We start from the raw sequence: 18,414 nt of genomic DNA, 5'->3' as shown, positions 1-18,414 counted from the left end.
TTACACGTGGAAAAATAAATGGGAATGCAAATTACGTGATATTGTTGTTTTTGTTTTACTGTTTATGACTTTATGTTGTAAATATTATTTAGCGATGCAGTTTCTTTGACATTGCACGGGTTGTGTTCAAATAGATTATGCTTCGAGACTTCGAGCTCATGTCACTGTGTGGACAGTGATATTTACTACACGATGTCTATGGACTCCGGTTATCACTTAGCACCGAGTGAGTTTCGGGTAAAATTCACTAAACAATGTTAAAAAAGTTTACGTATGAATATCCAGATAAAAAGTCCAAAACGGATTTAAGTAACGCCATTTATGTAATAGTTACCTAAAGTTAATATTAAATTGTGTTTTGAAACGAATATCACAACATTATCGACAAAATATTTATATGTATTTATATATTCTGGGAAAGTTAGGCGTAAATACCGTTTTTCTGGTAGACAGAGGCTTCCCTGTAACCCTGATATCCATGAGCATTGCTGAGGTCCATGAGCGCCGGTGACCACATACCATCAGACCGGTCACAGAGCCGTCATGTAACTAAAATTACTCTATTTTTTTATTTTTAACTGCAATAATGGCTACTCTCCACATTGAACAAGCAATGAAAATAATAAGAACCGAAAAAACCAAAGTAAGCTAGAACAACAATAAAAAACCATGGAAAATTCTCGAAACGCAATAAATAAATGTTGGTTACATAACCTTTTCTAAAGGTTGTTTACGCGACTTGCTCTCGTCGGGTCGGTATCGCGAATGACGCGACGTGGGGAAGAGACGGTCGGTTGGAATGAAACTAAAATTATTGATACAATATATGCAGCAGTTATTGATACAATATATGCAACAGTTATTGATACAATCTATGCAAGGATAGAACACATCACAGGAATGCCCATAGATGGGGATCAAGGATACTAGAGCGGCTCAAAATAGACTTAGGAATGTAGCCAGCCATCAGATTACATGGACGAATAATTTAACCAGAGCCGCCAGAAATAATTAAAAGCGTATACTCCATTATGTAATAGGTACAAATTCATAGACCTACACTCTGCGTTAATTCTTTAAAGCTGAAGAAGGATATATTACTGTAGAGTTGAGCATATCAACTTGCTTATTCCTGCCGCGAAGAAATCATACTTTCTGGTTTGCTATTTATGCTCTGTGTCTTTTTAGAGAAAGTAGAAATCGCGTTGTGCATCTACGGGTAAACACTAACATCAATTAAGCTAAGACGTTGTCAACTAAATTGCGCTAAAACTCCCTTAAAAGCTTTTTCGACTTCGACTTTTTAGTTATAAAAAAGCTCAAGTCAGATACATGTTTACATAGCCCACTGAGTTTCTAGCCGGATCTTCTCAATGGGTCGCGTTTCCGATCCGGTGGTAGATTTTACGAAACACTCCTCTTGCTAGGGCTAGTGTTAGCAAATTTATCTCAGGTTGAGCCCGTGAGCTCACCCACCCGTCCAGGCGTACCTACTTGGAATAGAGAGGGAGAGAGAGAGAGAGTATTCTTTATTGTACACCAAAAAACAAATAAACACTGCGATACATTAAATACAAAAAAGTACAATTGTCGGTCTATCGCTAAGAGCGATCTCTTCCAGACAACCATCAGATGGACAAGAATCATTTGGAAACGAACTACGCGCGGTGTACCAATTCAGTGAAATATATGTACACATACATTTTTTTATTGCTTAGATGGACGGACGAGATCACAGCCCACCTGGTGGTAAGTGGTTACTGGAGCCCATAGACATCTACAACGTAAATGCGCTACACACTTTGAGATATAAGTTCTATGATCTCAGTATAGTAACAACGGCTGCCCCACCGTAACTATACATACAATTAATACACAATGTAATATAATAATAATATTTTCTTTTTTAAAAACAGCCTCTTAGGCGACCAGCGTGTAGATAGAGAAAAAAGTTTAAATGTGTTCTTTAACTTTACAAAATTGAATGTTTATCGATTAAGACAAAAAATGATAATTATATATAGCTTTATTGACGGTGAAGTGCTACGCTACCCCGTTTCTGTGCCGAGTTAATACACCAGGTCCAGTTCTCGATATCGATCTGATTAGCATATTGTTTGTGAGGCGACGTGCACATTGGGACCAATCTTTGATTCGAGATACTTTCGATAGAGCGGATTGGAGAATTAGTTCATTTATGATCTGTGTATTAGCTGCCTAGTGTTCAGTGTTCCCAATAAAGCCTTTACGTATGTATTCCGTAAAGGTCACGGTCCTCAGCACTGAGGAACACGATGCACGGAGGAGTATTAGCTGCCTGATTTCTACTTGAGGAACTATAAAAGCGCTAGACAGACACAGATATAGAATACAATATGCCCACCACCGGTTCCGAAAATATCTAATGTAACTTTTATTCTGTAATTGATTGGTAGGTGACATTAGTTTTGTAGCGGTAGATATATCGCAGATTTACTGGTGGTAGGACCTCTTGTGAGTCCACATGGGTAGGTACCACCACTCTGCCTATTTCTGCCGTGAAGCGGTAATGCGTTTCGTTTTGAAGGGTGGAGCAGCCGTTCTAGCTATACTGAGACCTTATCTATCTCAAGGTGGGTGGCGCATTTACGCTGTAGATGTCTATGAGGAGATCCAGTAACAACTTAACACCAGGTGGGCTGTGAGCTCGTCCACCCATCTAAGCAATAAAAAAAAGAACACCAGATATTTGACAGATGATCGAATCGCGCTAATGACATTTTCAATATAGTTTACATATCGACGCTTGAAAGGCAAACGTGACTAAGCGACAATGCGTGAACTTTACAGTAATTTAAAGTTGAAATACCTGAAAACAAAATTTATTTCAACGAATCCAGCTGTAGTAGAATCTAGCTAGTAGCTGTAGGATTGAAATGATTTTAATAGACCTAGAAATATATATTTTTTGCGCATCGAATATGGTTATTGCCTATCATTTATGTACAAAGCAGTTATTGTCGCTTAGTCACTTTTGCCTTTCAAGCGTCGATATATACAATTTTTTTTATTACCCTTGTATGCAGACGAGCATACGGCCCACCTGAAGGTGAGTGGTTACCATAGCACATGGACGTCAGCGATGCCAGGGGCAGAGCCAAGCCGCTGACTACCGTTAAAATTCCGAAAACAACATTGTTATTGTCGGTCCATTGACCAGTTCCATCCGCTCGGTCTTAGCTTCGTTGTTATCCTCCAAACCATGTAAGTCATTACTCCCGAGATGAAAGTGAATTTTTAAAACTTATTTTCGTCATCTCTTAGTATCAGTAGTTGGATCTCGTATAGGTAGCTTGCTTAATGTTCCGCGCGCTAGAATTACCGCCATAATGACAGCTTGTGCGCAGACCACCGTGCAGTATAAGATCTTGGGCGCCTAAACGCTAAAAGCATCTACAACGTAAATGCGCCACCCACCTTGAGATATAAGTTCTAAGGTCTCAGTATAGTTACAACGGCTGCCCTACCCTACAAACCGAAACGCATTACTGCTTCACGGCAGAAATAGGCAGGGCGGTGGTACCTACCCGCACGGACTCACAAGAGGTCCCACCACCAGTAAGTCGTCTGATCAACATTTCTCAGTTCGTTGACCAAGATTTTTAAACTAAGCTTAGAATTGCGTGTTATATACGCGCCCGTTATATTAACGTACTGAATATACGTTGCGAACGACATTACCTACTTTACAAGATAAAACATGTTAAAAATTTTAGTAAAGTTAACAAGGTTAATTTATTAACAGCGTAGCGATATTGATAAACACTATACTTTTTATTTGAAGGTTTACTGCATATTTCATGTGAATTGTAACTGAAAAACACTGAAAAATAGGCCAATGGTTTTGAATCAACTGTCCCCATTATAAAAAGGAGGTAGAGAAAATTTAAAGTCCACACGAGTAGATTTTTTAATTTTGGCGCCTAACAGTTGCGCGATGCTGCCATAAAATTGTATAGTTTTGGACTATTTTTTATCCAAGCACTTCTCGACTGAGATCAAAGCAAGAGACATCGATTTTATTCCTTAGTTAACGGGATTTATTTACTTTGTAATATCTACTAAATCCAATAATCAAATAACACCGAATGGACTATAACCTCGTCTCTTATAAAGTACTAAAAACTCACACTTACACGAATCTACGAATAAATTGACTAAATTGACAAAATAAAGTGGTACCGGCGGCACTGTCAATCAGTTTCCCTCCATAAACTATTCATATAGTATGTCGAAAGCCAATTGATTTTACACGCTGATGACATAGACATTAATTACTTAATCTTAAAAATATTTGGCGTATTTTACAGCTTAAAACCTTTAATTAATTTCGAAATTGCAGGGGTATTATTACCATAATATATATATATATATATATATATACATATATTTGTCTCAGTTCTGGGAGTAACTTAAGATATTTCAAAATGGCGTCCTCAAAAAATAAAAAAAATCGATTCATCGTATCCCATAATATGGAAAATGCAACTTATTTCTTTCGTTTATAACCCAATAGTTAATAAGTTTGAACTAAAAAAAAACCTGTGTGTACTTTAAACATCTACAGTTAACCACCATCAATTGAACGATTAACTTCTTCCCGCCTGCCTTTTTGAACATATTTTCTTTTACAGTTTGTAATTAGTATTACTGATCGCGATTTGGTTTTGTTTAATATTTGATTAGTAAATTGCAATTATAGGCGAAAAACTTACATTAATACGAAATACAATATAAAACACATAAAATATACAAGACAAATGATCTTAAACATGAATAATCATACAGCATAAATACGAGAATGTACATAATAATATGCAAACTGTTCATACATGTTGTTTCAGGTAGTTATAGCCATAGATAATGCAACACTATAAGATAAATAAAATAAACTAATAATTTATTCGACATTTAGATTAATGTTTTAATCCAATTCAATTTTTTTTTAAATACCTAAAATGGCTTATCGTTACACAAAAAAAAACTTTAATCCACAAACGTCAATAGGCAAGACGTCCTATTGACAACGTTCAAATGTGCACAAGCCTTTATATCTGCCTTGTTTTCTTATTTGTAAACTTTATTGAATTCACTATTCTGGTTTTAATATAAAACCTTACTTGACTACCAACGTTTCAGTGCAGACAAGAGACTCGCACGTGTAACGTTAATCGAATTCTTAATACAAAATGGTGAGTTAATAAAGAAAAATTATTAAATTAAAATAATTAAAAAATATTTGTTTAGGTCTTTGATTTCGTAGATTAGTTAGGCAGATGGGGCTCACGGAAGATTTGGTGTTAAGTAACCATAGATATCACAACATTCCAATATTCACACTGTCGTTGACCTTGAGACTACTTAAAGGTGCCAGTCGCCTGAATGAGTGTTCAGTGTGCTTAGTGCGAGTTTTTCAACGTTCTCGAGAGCGTAAAAGTTAACCCCATTTTGTGTGCAGTTGGAACAGCGCCCCTAGCGGCAAACGTACGCAAACGATCCCGTTGCATATAAATATGAGCTAACTTTTACGCTATCGAGAACGTTAGAAAATTCGCACTAAGCAAGCCCACAGATGAAAAGATGCACCATAGACTTATCTCTTACAGGAGTCAGTCGTGTTCGTCGACTCCTTGCTTACTTTGTTCAATCGCAATTATACTTAGAATCCAAATTCAAATTGTAAATAATAATTTATGTAAATTAATTAGCTTGACCTGTATCTACCTATCTAATAGGATCTTTCAAAATTAGTTTTCGATAACCTACAGACGTTCGATAAACTTGAAAATATACACACGAATCCAAAACCGATGACAGTACCATTTTTTTTTACGCTGACTTCGGAAAAAAATTATGTATTTGAATTTTTCGTTCGAAGGCATATTTCATGCAATCATATTTCAGTTATGCATATTTCAGTTCATGCATATTTCAGTCATATTTTATGTTATATGATTATATCTTATACTAGCGACCCGCCCTCGCTTCGCTTCGGAAACATTAAATTCTATTATTAATAGCAGAGTCCCGCGATGTTTCCCGCGGTTATTTTAGTACCGTGGGTGAAGCCGCGGGGCGAAGTTAGTCTAAAAAAAGTTAACCAAGCCTAAGTTACTCTTTAGATCATCAGCTATCTATCAGTGAAAGTCTCGTCAAAATCGGTCCAGCCGTTCCGGAGGTTAGCCGGAACAAAGAGACAGACAGACAGAAATTTAAAAAATGTTATTTTGGTGTATACAGTACCGTATATATATTCATAAGTACGTAGTAAAGAGTTATTATTTCAATGTTAGAAACAGACACTCCAATTTTTTTATATGTATAGATTTAATAGGTAGGGAGTCTTCTGGGCTCGCACAGGTAAGTACTGGTACCATTACCTCGTAGTTAATACTACAGTTTGTCTATATTTTGTGGATTATGTATAAAGCCTAATACACATTACGTAACTAAATATTTTGTTAGTAATTTTATTGGTCTCATTTAATAGGTCTAATAAGTACTTTTCTTTTTCAAATACTTTATCTTGCATGTGTGTCATTGTGAAATTGCATAAAATTTAAATTATTAATTAATTCATTATGATAGAACATTAATGCTGCGCGGCTTACTCACATGAAACTTTTAATTGAAAGAACTTAGTATTTTCCCGGGACAAAGAGTTGCTTGTGTCACTCTTAAGCCCATAAACTTGATCCGTGCCTAACCCATGAATCAGCCCGCTGAGTTTCTCGACGGATCTTCTCAGCGGGTCGCGATTCCGATCCGGTAGTAGATTCATTCCCGAAACAGCTGCTCTCGAGTTGTTAGGTCTTCTTCGGAGGCGCTCGGGCACCTGTTAGCTAATCCCGCCGCTCCTGGCTGAGCCTTTGCTCGCCCCAGTGCAACTCAAAATGTCTCCGGTCCACCAGTAACCCTTCAATCATAAAAGAATAATGATCCGTAGATCTGTTGGTACATAAAATATGAGTCTACCAACACGATGTCGTACTTACTTAGTATATAGCAAATGTACCCGGCGTTGTCCGGGTCATGAGATTTTCCATAATAAAAATTTTTTTTACAATTTGTTGTATGATCAATAACCGTGCGAAATTTCATCCAAATCCCTTCAGTCATTTTTACGTGATTTTTTAACAAATCGTTTTTTCGCATTAAAAGTGTACAATTTTCTAAAATATTCGAAATTGATTTAATATTCGGAATCATTTGGTATAACCAGTATTTTTCTCATAAATACTGTCAAAAGAGCGTAGTTTTAGTTACTTTTTTTTTTAATTTACCTATATTGATTACTATTAAAAAAAAATACATAATTTTATCTTACTTTAAAAGACAGATAATGTAACTGGTAAAAAAAAAAAATATGTTGCAAAGATGATTAATATTAAAAATATCACATGTTTTAAATCTTTAAAATACTCTCCTGTAAAATTAGTAAGTTTTGAGATTGTACAGTTTAAATGCGAGAAGACGAAATATGTATACAAATTTTCACATTTAAAATATGGTTTATAGTATATGGTTTATAGTAGTGATAGCAGTATAGATTGTTTATCTTATCTTTTTATTGTCCAATTGGTTTTGTTTCCCTACCTATGCTGATAGCCTTGAGAGGCTATTTCAGCTTCACCCTAACCTTTGTAGGTGAGCTCTCGGGGTTCAAACCGGAGAATTGCTAACACTGACCCTAGCAAGAGCAGTGCTTCGCAGAATCTACCACCGGATCGGAACGCGACCCACTGAGAAGATCCGGCGAGAAACTCAGTGGGCTGTGTCTGTGGGTTAATTCGCTCGTCGAGCCCTTCGTCGCAAGCGACGGGTTCGACGAGGACGGTGACCGGTGCTTGTGGTGCCTTAAAGCACCGTTAAGGGATCGATCCAATTGGTGTAAATGTATTTGTGTTGTATTACAGACGAGCTACACGGACAAGGGCAGAAAGCCGGCTGATGGTCGTTTCTTGGCTTTTGACCACGTCACGTTTTGGGTTTCGAACGCCAAACAAGTGAGTACCTACTTTAAGAATTAATTCTTATTTTATGTAAATTATTCGTATTAGTTTAACTTAAGGCCCCTAATGCGAAAAAGTGTTAATTATATGTAAATAAACTGGTTCTAGGCGGCCAGCTACTACGTGACGAGGTTTGGCTTCGAGCCATTGGCTTACAGCGGTCTGGAGACGGGTTCTAGACAGATTTCGTCTCATGCCGTCAGAATGAATAAGGTAACTGTCTAAATTCTTGACTCTTGGAAAAACAAATGAAAAATTAGTGATTTTTAATATTTAATTAATTTTAAATGTGCTCAAATGAATACCGATTTGAATGCTTGGAAGACGCGGAGAAAGTAATACAATTTGCCGTTAGCAGCTCCATACTACTTCGAAGTACAGTGGTCATTTACATTCCAGAGTTTTAGCCACGCCCCATCCAGGTATGACGTTAACTCCTGTGCGCGATGATTCCTAAATGCTATGCTATGTCCCTTTTCAAACGAGATTCTAAAAGAGCCTAAAGTGGCAAGCAGGCGCCCAGCTGGGCCCCTGTCATTGCTATTCGTTAATCTGCATTCAAAGGAAATAAATAAAACAATGTAGTAGTTTAAGCAAATGGGAATGATAATAAAATGTGTTAATTTTGAAAATCTTTGTTGATGATTTTGTACATTCTCTTCTTCAACCTATGTCCACCCAATGCCGAATGTAGGTCTCTTCGAAAGCATCCCATTCTTTTCGGTCTCTTGCCTTTCGCATCCAGCCCCTATCAACCACTTTAACGAGGTCTCCACTACGGTTTTTTTTTATGAACATTTGATGATTGTCAAAGTCATTAGTTTGACAGTTATCAATATTTCTGAGCTCTCCGACCCATGAGTAACTGATTGTTGGAACGTATAAGCCCTTTACCGTAGCCACCACTAAGTACATTCCTGATGAGGCTCACGCAGAAGCCAGTCGCGTCCACACGATGCAGTCTCGGTTCTGTTAGATGGTATTAATGCTATCACAGGTCAAAGCACAAGCCAACTTATACGTCAAAGAGTGATAATCCGCTGAGTCTCCCGCCGAATCTTCTTAGCTATTCGTATCCGGTGGTAGATTCGCAAAGCAGCTTCCCTTAAACCATTGCCAAGTCTCCGTTCTCCCGTCAGAACCCTAAAGCTCGCCCTCTTGTCTCCGTCTGATGAAACGGCAATTTTATTTTTTAAAAAGCATTCTTAATAGGTCTTAATAGGTCAGTTAAGAAAATACAAAAAAAATATTCCATACGGTTTTCTTCCTATATCTTCTGGAATTCATACAATTCAACCGTACATTTTTCAACCAATAGAACAACGAAAATTATCTAAGCGTACGTTTTCACATAACAACTTTAATTCAAAGCTTAGGGTACAGTAATCCGAATAAATAAATAAATCATTAAATTTTTTATCATCTTTGTAGATAATATTTGTGTTTCAAGCGCAATATGAGCCAGTGGAAACCGAATTCGTAAACGAAGTGGCAATTCATGGTGACTTCGTGAAAGACGTAGCCTTCCAAGTGGAAAACTTGGACTACATATTGGAGTATGCAAGGAAACAGGGAGCGAAGGTCGTCAAGGATCTGTGGGAAGAAAAAGATCAATACGGCGTTGTCAGAATGGCTACATTGAAAACGGTAAGATAGATCACTGCTATGTCTTGAGGTACATGTGGCAACAATTTTTTTATTGCTTAGATGGGTGGACGAGCTCTCGGCCTATCTGGTGTTAAGTGGTTATCGGAGCAAATAGACATCTACAACGTAAATGCGCCACACACCTTGAGATATAAGTTCTAAGGTCTCAAGTATAGTTACAGTGGCTGCCCCACCCTTGAAACCGAAACGCATTACTGCTTATATGCAGAAATAGACAGGGCGGTGGTACCTACCCGTGCGGACTCACAAGAGATCCTACCACCAGTAAATTAAGTAAGTTAGTAAGTAATTGGGCTTATGAACGCTTTCTGCAACCAACCTCCTCCCTGAGCCGCATTCCTTATGTCCGAGTGTCGTGATCATCTCCTCCCATTATCCTTCTCTGGATGATAGTTCGCCATCTTCCTTTGCACTAATACCGAATCCAACCTACGTACGAGAAAAACAATTAGCATTTTATGTAAGGTATTTCTTTAAATAATGTACCTTATCAATTATCATACACTATTTTTATCGGGTTCTCGCCACGACTTTCACGTTTAACGAATTCCCGATATTTCGACCTTTTCAAGGGCCCTAATCCCGGGTATAGAATAGAAATTCCTCCATGAAATAATATGTAATATTACATAGGTACGATAAGTTAAGCCGCGAAAGTTTAAAACGATTCGTCAATTTATCCACATTAAAAGAGAGATACATGAATCCGTATCGTCAATATTCCAAGGCCAATACTCTAAACGAGACATTAAAATGTATGTCATTTGAATACTGTGACGGTTTGCTGCCATATCATTTATGTTGGCAATATTATGCAAAACTTTGTTTACTTTAAAACAACTAAGGAATGCTAAGTCGTACGATGTTGACATTTAAAATATTATTTAACATAATGATTAACATGCAATCATTTTGTTTTATATGAATTAATGATTGACTTTACAATTCGTAATAAAAAAAATTATTGCATAGATGAGTGGACGAGCTCACAGCTTACCTGGTGTTAAGTGGTTACTGGAGCCCATAGACATCTACAACGTAAATGCGCCACCCACCTTGAGATATAAGCTCTAAGGTATCAGTATAGTTACGACGACTGCCCCACCCTTCAAACAGAAACGCACCGCTGCTTCACGGCAGAAATAGGCGGGGTGGTGGTACCTACCCATGCGGACTCACAAGAGGTCCTACCACCAGTGGTATATGATGTGGTATTATTGTCTTCGGTTTTCGCTAACCGTAGAAATAGTTAAAATTACTTTTTCAGTGTCAACCGTTCAAAATATAGAATATCTTAAACAGCTCCGAATTCATTAGTTTTCGAAACAATTTCCAACAAGTTAATAATAACCTCAATTTAAAAATCGTCATCCAAATGCTCGCCAACCTCTGACGTGGGTGCCGGAAAGACACACGTCACAAAAAGATAAAAACACTTAATATTTAAGACACATCCTGATCAACTTTGAGAATCTTTATGATACCAAATGAGAATGAAGCCTCCGTATATCGTCGACCAGACTAACCGTCCTAACCAAATAGGTACGTGACAAAATCACCCGAACATTCTTTGGGAAGCCAATTGACCATAAAGCCTCGATGGATTATTGATTGATTGATTGAAATTTCTTTATTGCAAAAAAATATTCTACAAAGGCGAACTTAACGCTTAAGGCATTGTCTTCCAGTCAACCCTCGTTGATGAAATGAAACATTTAAGAAGGGTGTAGCTGTGGTTAAGTTAATATATGGCGATAATTTAAAGAACTATAGTAGACTAGTGGCCCGCTCCGGCTTCGCTTAGGGGGCATTAATAAAAATTTCAAAATAAAAAATTATAATACACACACATTAATCCTTAAATTTGCGTCAGGTTTCTAAAAATAGAAAATTATAAAGGTAGTTTGAATAATTATTATTATTTTAATGAAATTTTATTTTCATTTAAATAATATTTGTTTTTATCTATTTATTTATTTTTTATATATTATTATTTGTCTAATTTTCGTAATATTATTGGAGTTTTCGTAAGGATCCCTAATTTTTTTCAAAAAAGAATATAGCCTATGTCACTCGGGGATAGTGTAGCTTCCAAACAGTGAAAGAATTTTTCAAATCAGTTCAGTAGTTTCGGAGCCTATTCAATAAAACAAACAAACAAATCTTTCCTCCTTATAATATTAATTATAGTATCTCTCTTCTTCTCTTCTTTGTCGTTTCCTCATTACTGAGGGTCGTGACCACCTTGGTCCAGTTTTTGCACCAGCTTCCTCCAATGCTGCCTGCATTCGACCTGCTTAATGGCGCCCGGGACGCTGGTGTTTGTGGCCTCCTTGATAATGTCCGTCCACCTGGTTGGCAATCTTCCTCGACTTCTCTTTCCTTCCACGTGACCTACAACTATTAATTTTTCCAAGTTCTCTGGATTTTGTCGGGCCACGTGTCCGAAGTACTAGTATTAGTATAGAAGCAGTATAGACATGAGTAAAAATAAACACTAGGTTATAATTACATTGCCAAAATAAATACATAGATTCATACATACTATCAGACTTTCGATCTACTAATATAAAACCAACACTGTTTCCAATTTTCAGTACGGCAGTAATACTCACACTCTAGTCGATCGCTCTAAATATACCGGACCATTTTTGCCGGGATACCAACTATTAGAGAAAGATCCGATCAGCAAATATTTGTAAGTTTTGAACTATTTTCTTTTTTATGTAACACTAGCTGACCCGGCAGACTTCGTAGTGCCTCAATCGATAAATAAAATACCTAAACTTTTGTATAAAATAAACTTAAAACAAACAAAAGGAATCCGTCCGATGGGGGATATATCAAAGGAAAAACAAAATTGTTATTTTTATTTAATTCCGAGCATTTTCATATTTATTTACATTTTAAACCTTCTCTGGACTTCCACAAATAATTCAAGACCAAAATTAGCCAAATCGGTTCAGCCGTTCTCGAGTTTTAGCGAGACTAACGAACAGCAATTCATTTTTATATACAGAGATATATAGATAGATAGATAGATTAAAGTTATAAAGTAATATTTGTCGCAGTGACCTCAAGTTTGAAGAGTGATCATATTTTATTAAGCAGGTTAACTGGTTAGGCCACATTTGAAATGTTGTGTATGTACGTCTTAATAAAATCGAATAGTGAGGTCACGTCTTAAAATACTTTTAGGGTTATGTTATTGCGTTTTGCGAAACTCGGATAATATTATATTGATTGTATTTTTTACCAAACAATATTGGTATAATAACCGGCAAACTTCTTGAGCATTTGTCGACGTAGTGGGGGTAAGTTTGCGCATGGTACACTCACGTGCAAAAACATTACTTACTCTGCGTCATAATGCTATTAAATTATTAAAATCAACATATGTATTTATTTATATATTTATTAGAACATCAACAAAACATATAGGTTAATAATTGTAATAATTTAATCTTGGGGTAAAATAGATATTCCTTCTATTAAGTCAAAACTAGAGCTGTTGCCAGGTCTTGGTTCAGTTGAAGCGAAGCTGGTATTTGTAATTTTTTTTTCGTTATCATAATCTTGACCATCATCATCATCACTGTTTTCATCACCCGAGTCGCTATCATCGTGATGAGTCGACATAGGGCTCATCGGCGTAGTTTACAACTCGGTCGATTCGGTCTTCTTTTTTGTCTATAATTAATTATTTTTTGAAGATATTCGATTCGTAGTAATCGAATGTTACTTTTTTCATTTACCAGCTTCCGATTATTTTCTGTCCTTTTTTTCCATCTGAAGCCTAGCTCTTTCATAATCCGTCGTAAGCTTAATTCCGAGCCATTAAAATTTATATCTTCTTTAAATTTTTCGAAGCCTTTCTACGGTACGGAGTTTCGCTGCTTGTTATGTAGTTATTATGATTACATCTTTTTATTACAGATTGAACGAAACTATCCATTCCGGTAACTTTCTTCTTCCCTGATCTTTTCTTACCCGGATTCCGAAACACGGCGAGCAAGCCAGAGCCTTTAGCTTCGTTAATAATGCACCTAACAGTACTCACTAATGTTTTTGTTGCTTCCGAAGTCTGTTTTAATTTTTCCATATCATTCTTCCCATGTTTTATAAAGAAGCAATATACGTCGTACACAAATTTTCTACCCTTTCTTTTAAGTACTACACCAGTTTGTCACGGCATAGTGTATGTTTTATAAAAAATCAACAAACACTCAACAAATAGCAATGGCAACAAAGTCCACAAGCAATTATAACAAATAACTTAACGATTAATAACGATAGACTTTCCACTGTACGCAAGCGTACTTTTGGGAGCAAGCGGAATGAGGGCGCAGTGCGGGACGCAGGGTTCGACTGATCTACCAATAACGCGCTCGATACGATTTCCCCTGCCGTCGCGCCTCACCCTCACCACCAAAGTGATCTAAAATTCGGTTCTGCGCAGTCAAGGTCATTTGCTCACGAAGTTTGCCGATTACTATAGTAACGAAAAAAAAAAGTATTGTAATTTCATAGTTTAAGAAAAGTTGCCTTACGTTGTGTTTGAGTGGGAAACTAGTATAACAGTTTGATCAGTACAATTAAAAAAATGTATGCTAATTATGTAACAGATAATTTAATATATCACATATGGAACTATTTTACCGTAAATACCCAAATTTCAAATACATTTTTTTTCATTTTCAGACCTAAAGTGGAAATAAACTTTATAGATCACATTGTTGGGAACCAGCCAGACAACGAAATGGAGGAAGCCGCTTCGTGGTACGAAAGATGCCTCCAATTCCACAGGTATGACCCTTTCGCCTTAAGATTTGAAGTCATCTTGTGATTATAGCTTTGCGGTAGAAATATACGGGCCGTGACGCCCTTCCGGGAGAACTCATTCGTCACAGCTATTCATTACATTGCAGCTTTTGCTATAAGTTACTTAAGTTAGTACCATTAATACCTTATGATTTTTTTAATGCTTAGATGGGTGGACGAGTTCACAGCCCACCTGGTGTTAAGTGGTTACTGGGGCCCATAGACATTTACAACGCCACCCACCTTGAGATATAAGTTCTAAGGTCTCAGTATAGTTATAACAGCTGCTCCACCCTTCAAGCCGAAAGGTATTACTGCTTCACGGCGGAAAATAGGCAGGGTGGTGGTACCTACCCGTGCGGACTCACAAGAGGTCCTACCACCAGTAAGTAATGTTTCGGTTCAGCTGTTAGTTTGTAAGAAGACTGAAATAAATAAATTAATTAATTACCAATCAGTAAACGTTCGGAGAGTTTTAATTTTATTGCTTAACTATTTACTGTACTAGATTCTGGTCAGTTGACGACAAGCAAGTTTGCACAGAATATTCCGCTCTGCGGTCAGTTGTGATGGCGAACTGGGAGGAAACGGTCAAGGTGCCGATCAACGAGCCAGCCGCCGGGAAGAGGAAGAGTCAGATACAGGAATACGTGGAGTACCACGGCGGAGCTGGAGTTCAGCACATCGCTATCAATACAGAGGACATAATTACTGCTGTAAGAATCTAAGTTAGACTATTATTTCAAACTAAACGACATCAGTGTGCTTAGTGCGAGCTTTTTAACGTTCTCGATAGCGTAAAAGTTAGCCCAATTCTGTATACAGTTGGAACAGCGCCCCTAGCGGCAAACGTAAGCAAACGATCCCGTTCCATACAAATATGAGCTAACTTTTACGCCATCGAGAACGTTAGAATAGTGACGTTTTGCCTCTTGTCTCGAACTTACACATAATAGTATACAAAGCGTATCTAATTTAAATGATTACAGAGATTATATTAGAATTAACTAGAAATTTACAATTGACTGTCGTAAGACCATATTAGCGCGCACCTGTAAACAACATTAGCTTGCTGATTTCTGTCGCGAGGCAAACACGTAATCCGGCTTAAGCGATGGTACAGCTGTTAGGGAATATAACTTTGACCTAATTTCTGTCATCTATACTAATATTATAAAGAGGAAAGATTTGTTTGTTTGTATTGAATAGGCTCCGAAACTACTGAACCGATTTGAAAAATTCTTTCACTGTTTGGAAGCTACACTATTCCCGAGTGAGATAGGCTATAATCTTTTTTGAAATTAGGGATCCTTACTAAAACTCCAATAATGTAACCCAAGGTGTAAAAAAATTACCTAAACTATTATTTACATCGCGTGCCCTGCTAAAACTATTGACGATAGAATAAAATAATGTACTACGACTTTGTAGAACACATTATTATTTACAAAAAATGTCGCCATAGCATATGTCTAACTAATATAGTTATGCCGCAATAAGTGTTCTTTTATTTAAAAAAATAAAACAACGTCAAATATCGTTGAAATTTTTGTTAAAGACCCGAGCGGAGTCGGAGCCGGTCGCTTGTTAGACATATAAGTTGTATCGCTTCGGTAACCGGTGGGATTTCTTTCAGTATTAAAACAGCAAATCGGACTGTTCCCGCCTTTGAATATTCTAAAAACAACCTAAAACGTTTTCAGATCGAAAATCTACGCGAGAGAGGCGTAGAATTCCTCTCGATACCTTCAAAATACTACAACCTAATACGGGAACGTTTGAAGCAAAGTAAAGTCCGCGTGGCGGAAAGTATCGATGTTTTGGAACGCCTGAACATACTCATAGATTATGACGACGACGGTTATCTACTGCAAATCTTCACGAAGAACACTCAGGACAGACCCACGCTCTTCTTAGAGGTCATACAACGGCGGAATCACAATGTGAGATCGTGTTCTTTTTTTGTTATTGCTTAGGTGGATTGACGAACTCACGGCCCTAGTGGTGTTTGGTGGTTACGGGAGACATTAACAACTTAAATGGGTTCTAAGCCTCAGTTTTATAGTACAACGGCTGCCCCACCCCTCGAACCGGAACGCATTACTGATTCACGGCATAAACAGTAAGAAAGGTGGTGGTACCAAGCAGTGAGATCTTACAATATCACCGATAATGGTATGCATCATGCCTTCAGGTTTTTACAAAATAATTGTTATTAAATTTGTATCTGAAGTATCTCTTCTTTGTTTCCACCTTATCCCACTAGGTGGGGTCGGTACAGCGAATTTTTCTAGTCCATTCTCTTCTATTAGCCGTCATCGCAACACTCACTACTCTCTCTCTCTCATATCGTCATTCACACATTCCATCCATATCTTCTTCGGTTGACCTATTCCTTTTTTACCTTGCTCCCTCTACCGTATCCATACATCTCCTAGTTACATGCATCTTCTCTCTATGCATCACATCTCCATACCACACTAACCGTCCGCTCTTTAATTTGTCAATCACCGGGGTATACTTTCACACTTCCTTCAAATTTGCATCTGAAGTAATAGTTCAAATCATAAGCAATATGTTGTAATATTAAATACCAGTTGTCGGGCGGGAGACGACATTCAAAACTGGATGTATTATGAATGACTTGGCTTTACATTGCCGGCTCATAATGGATTTCCTAAAAAGTCAAATATTTATGCTCAGTAAATGAGTTTTCCGTTCATATTCTGATACACCCGTGCGATTAGAACCTTATTCTTCTTTTTCTTACTCTTATCCCCCACCACATAAGTCACCTTACATATTATTCAGTTGTGTGAAAAGCCACAAAATTCAAAGCATAATTTACCTTGTAAACCTTCCACAGGGCTTCGGGGCGGGTAACTTCAAAACTCTATTCGAATCAATAGAGTTGGAACAGGAAAAACGCGGCAACTTGTGACGTACAAAAGCAAATATTTTTTTCTTATGAAATTGTTAAATAAATCCAACAGATTTTTTGTTTCTTTTTTCCTACCTATTTTCTGAAATGTACAATTGTGTCTTTTCTAGAATATTTTTATGAATGTTGAAGTTAACTTTTGACGTGCGTTATTATTTTGAAACATAAAAAAATATATCGAATAATACAAGTAAGGGTGGGTACCTAGCTAACTCAATATAAAATCGAAAAAAATATTATAGAACCTTTTTACTGCGTTAATGGAGTTCTCTGCGCATCTATTTTGAAATTTTTACTAGAGCCCATAATATACACTATGTCCCACGAACTGTTAGAAATGTCTGTATAGGTCACTGAAGTATGAAACATAGGCCCATGCCATAGGTACATGAAAAAATCTGAGTTCAATTTTGACGTTTTGATATTGTCAACCCAGTGAGTTTCACGCCGGATCTTCTCAACGGGTCGCAATTCCGATCCGGTGGTAGATTCTCCTTAAATTACCAGCGAATGGGTAGGGCAAACAAAATAGTAGTTACAGAGTTCTGCTGTCAATATCTATTAACAGGATGACAGCCAAGTCCGCTACTGTCAATGATAAACATCTTCAAAAGGTCAGGTTAAAACATATGAATGTTACTTAAGTATTTGCCTGATACACTTTTTTAAATTAGTTTTTAACTAGGTTTAGTATTCTCAATAAAAGCAATTTAAGCAACTAGTAAGTTTTTTTCCTCATAATCCCAATTTGAAAACGATAAATCTAATGTATTAAAGAAGTATGTGTGTTTTTTATACCCTAATAACTACAATTGGATAAAAATACATTAGGAACATCTTAAACATTAAAAAAAGAAAAGTTCTTGAAGTATTTATATAGAAAATTAACCTCAAAACGAGTTTTTATTTTTATTATATTTTTTATAATAGTGG

General features: G+C 36.9%; 1 protein-coding gene across 1 annotated transcript; it reads left to right on the top strand.

Annotated features, from left to right (window-relative positions):
- The first annotated feature begins 5,112 nt into the window (after window positions 1–5,112).
- LOC149502450 (4-hydroxyphenylpyruvate dioxygenase) lies at window positions 5,113–18,199 on the top strand. The gene is made up of 9 exons (XM_089729440.1): window positions 5,113–5,231; window positions 7,956–8,045; window positions 8,160–8,264; window positions 9,483–9,698; window positions 12,317–12,417; window positions 14,421–14,525; window positions 15,049–15,256; window positions 16,244–16,483; window positions 17,407–18,199. The coding sequence occupies exons 1-9, from the start codon at window positions 5,229–5,231 to the stop codon at window positions 17,479–17,481; spliced, it is 1,143 nt and encodes a 380-aa protein (XP_089585566.1). The 5' UTR covers window positions 5,113–5,228; the 3' UTR covers window positions 17,482–18,199.
- Window positions 18,200–18,414: the final 215 nt, after the last annotated feature.

Source organism: Bombyx mandarina, chromosome 08, assembly GCF_030267445.1.
Source record: "Bombyx mandarina strain Sakado chromosome 08, ASM3026744v2".
NCBI classification, from domain to species: domain Eukaryota; kingdom Metazoa; phylum Arthropoda; class Insecta; order Lepidoptera; family Bombycidae; genus Bombyx; species Bombyx mandarina.
This window is presented reverse-complemented; position numbering and strand designations above follow the sequence as displayed.

Excerpts from the sequence above, each read along its gene's own strand:
- LOC149502450 (XM_089729440.1), top strand. Across the intron at positions 9,699-12,316 it reads GAATGGCTACATTGAAAACG|TACGGCAGTAATACTCACAC; the intron begins GTAAGATAGATC and ends TCCAATTTTCAG. Across the intron at positions 16,484-17,406 it reads TACAACGGCGGAATCACAAT|GGCTTCGGGGCGGGTAACTT; the intron begins GTGAGATCGTGT and ends AACCTTCCACAG.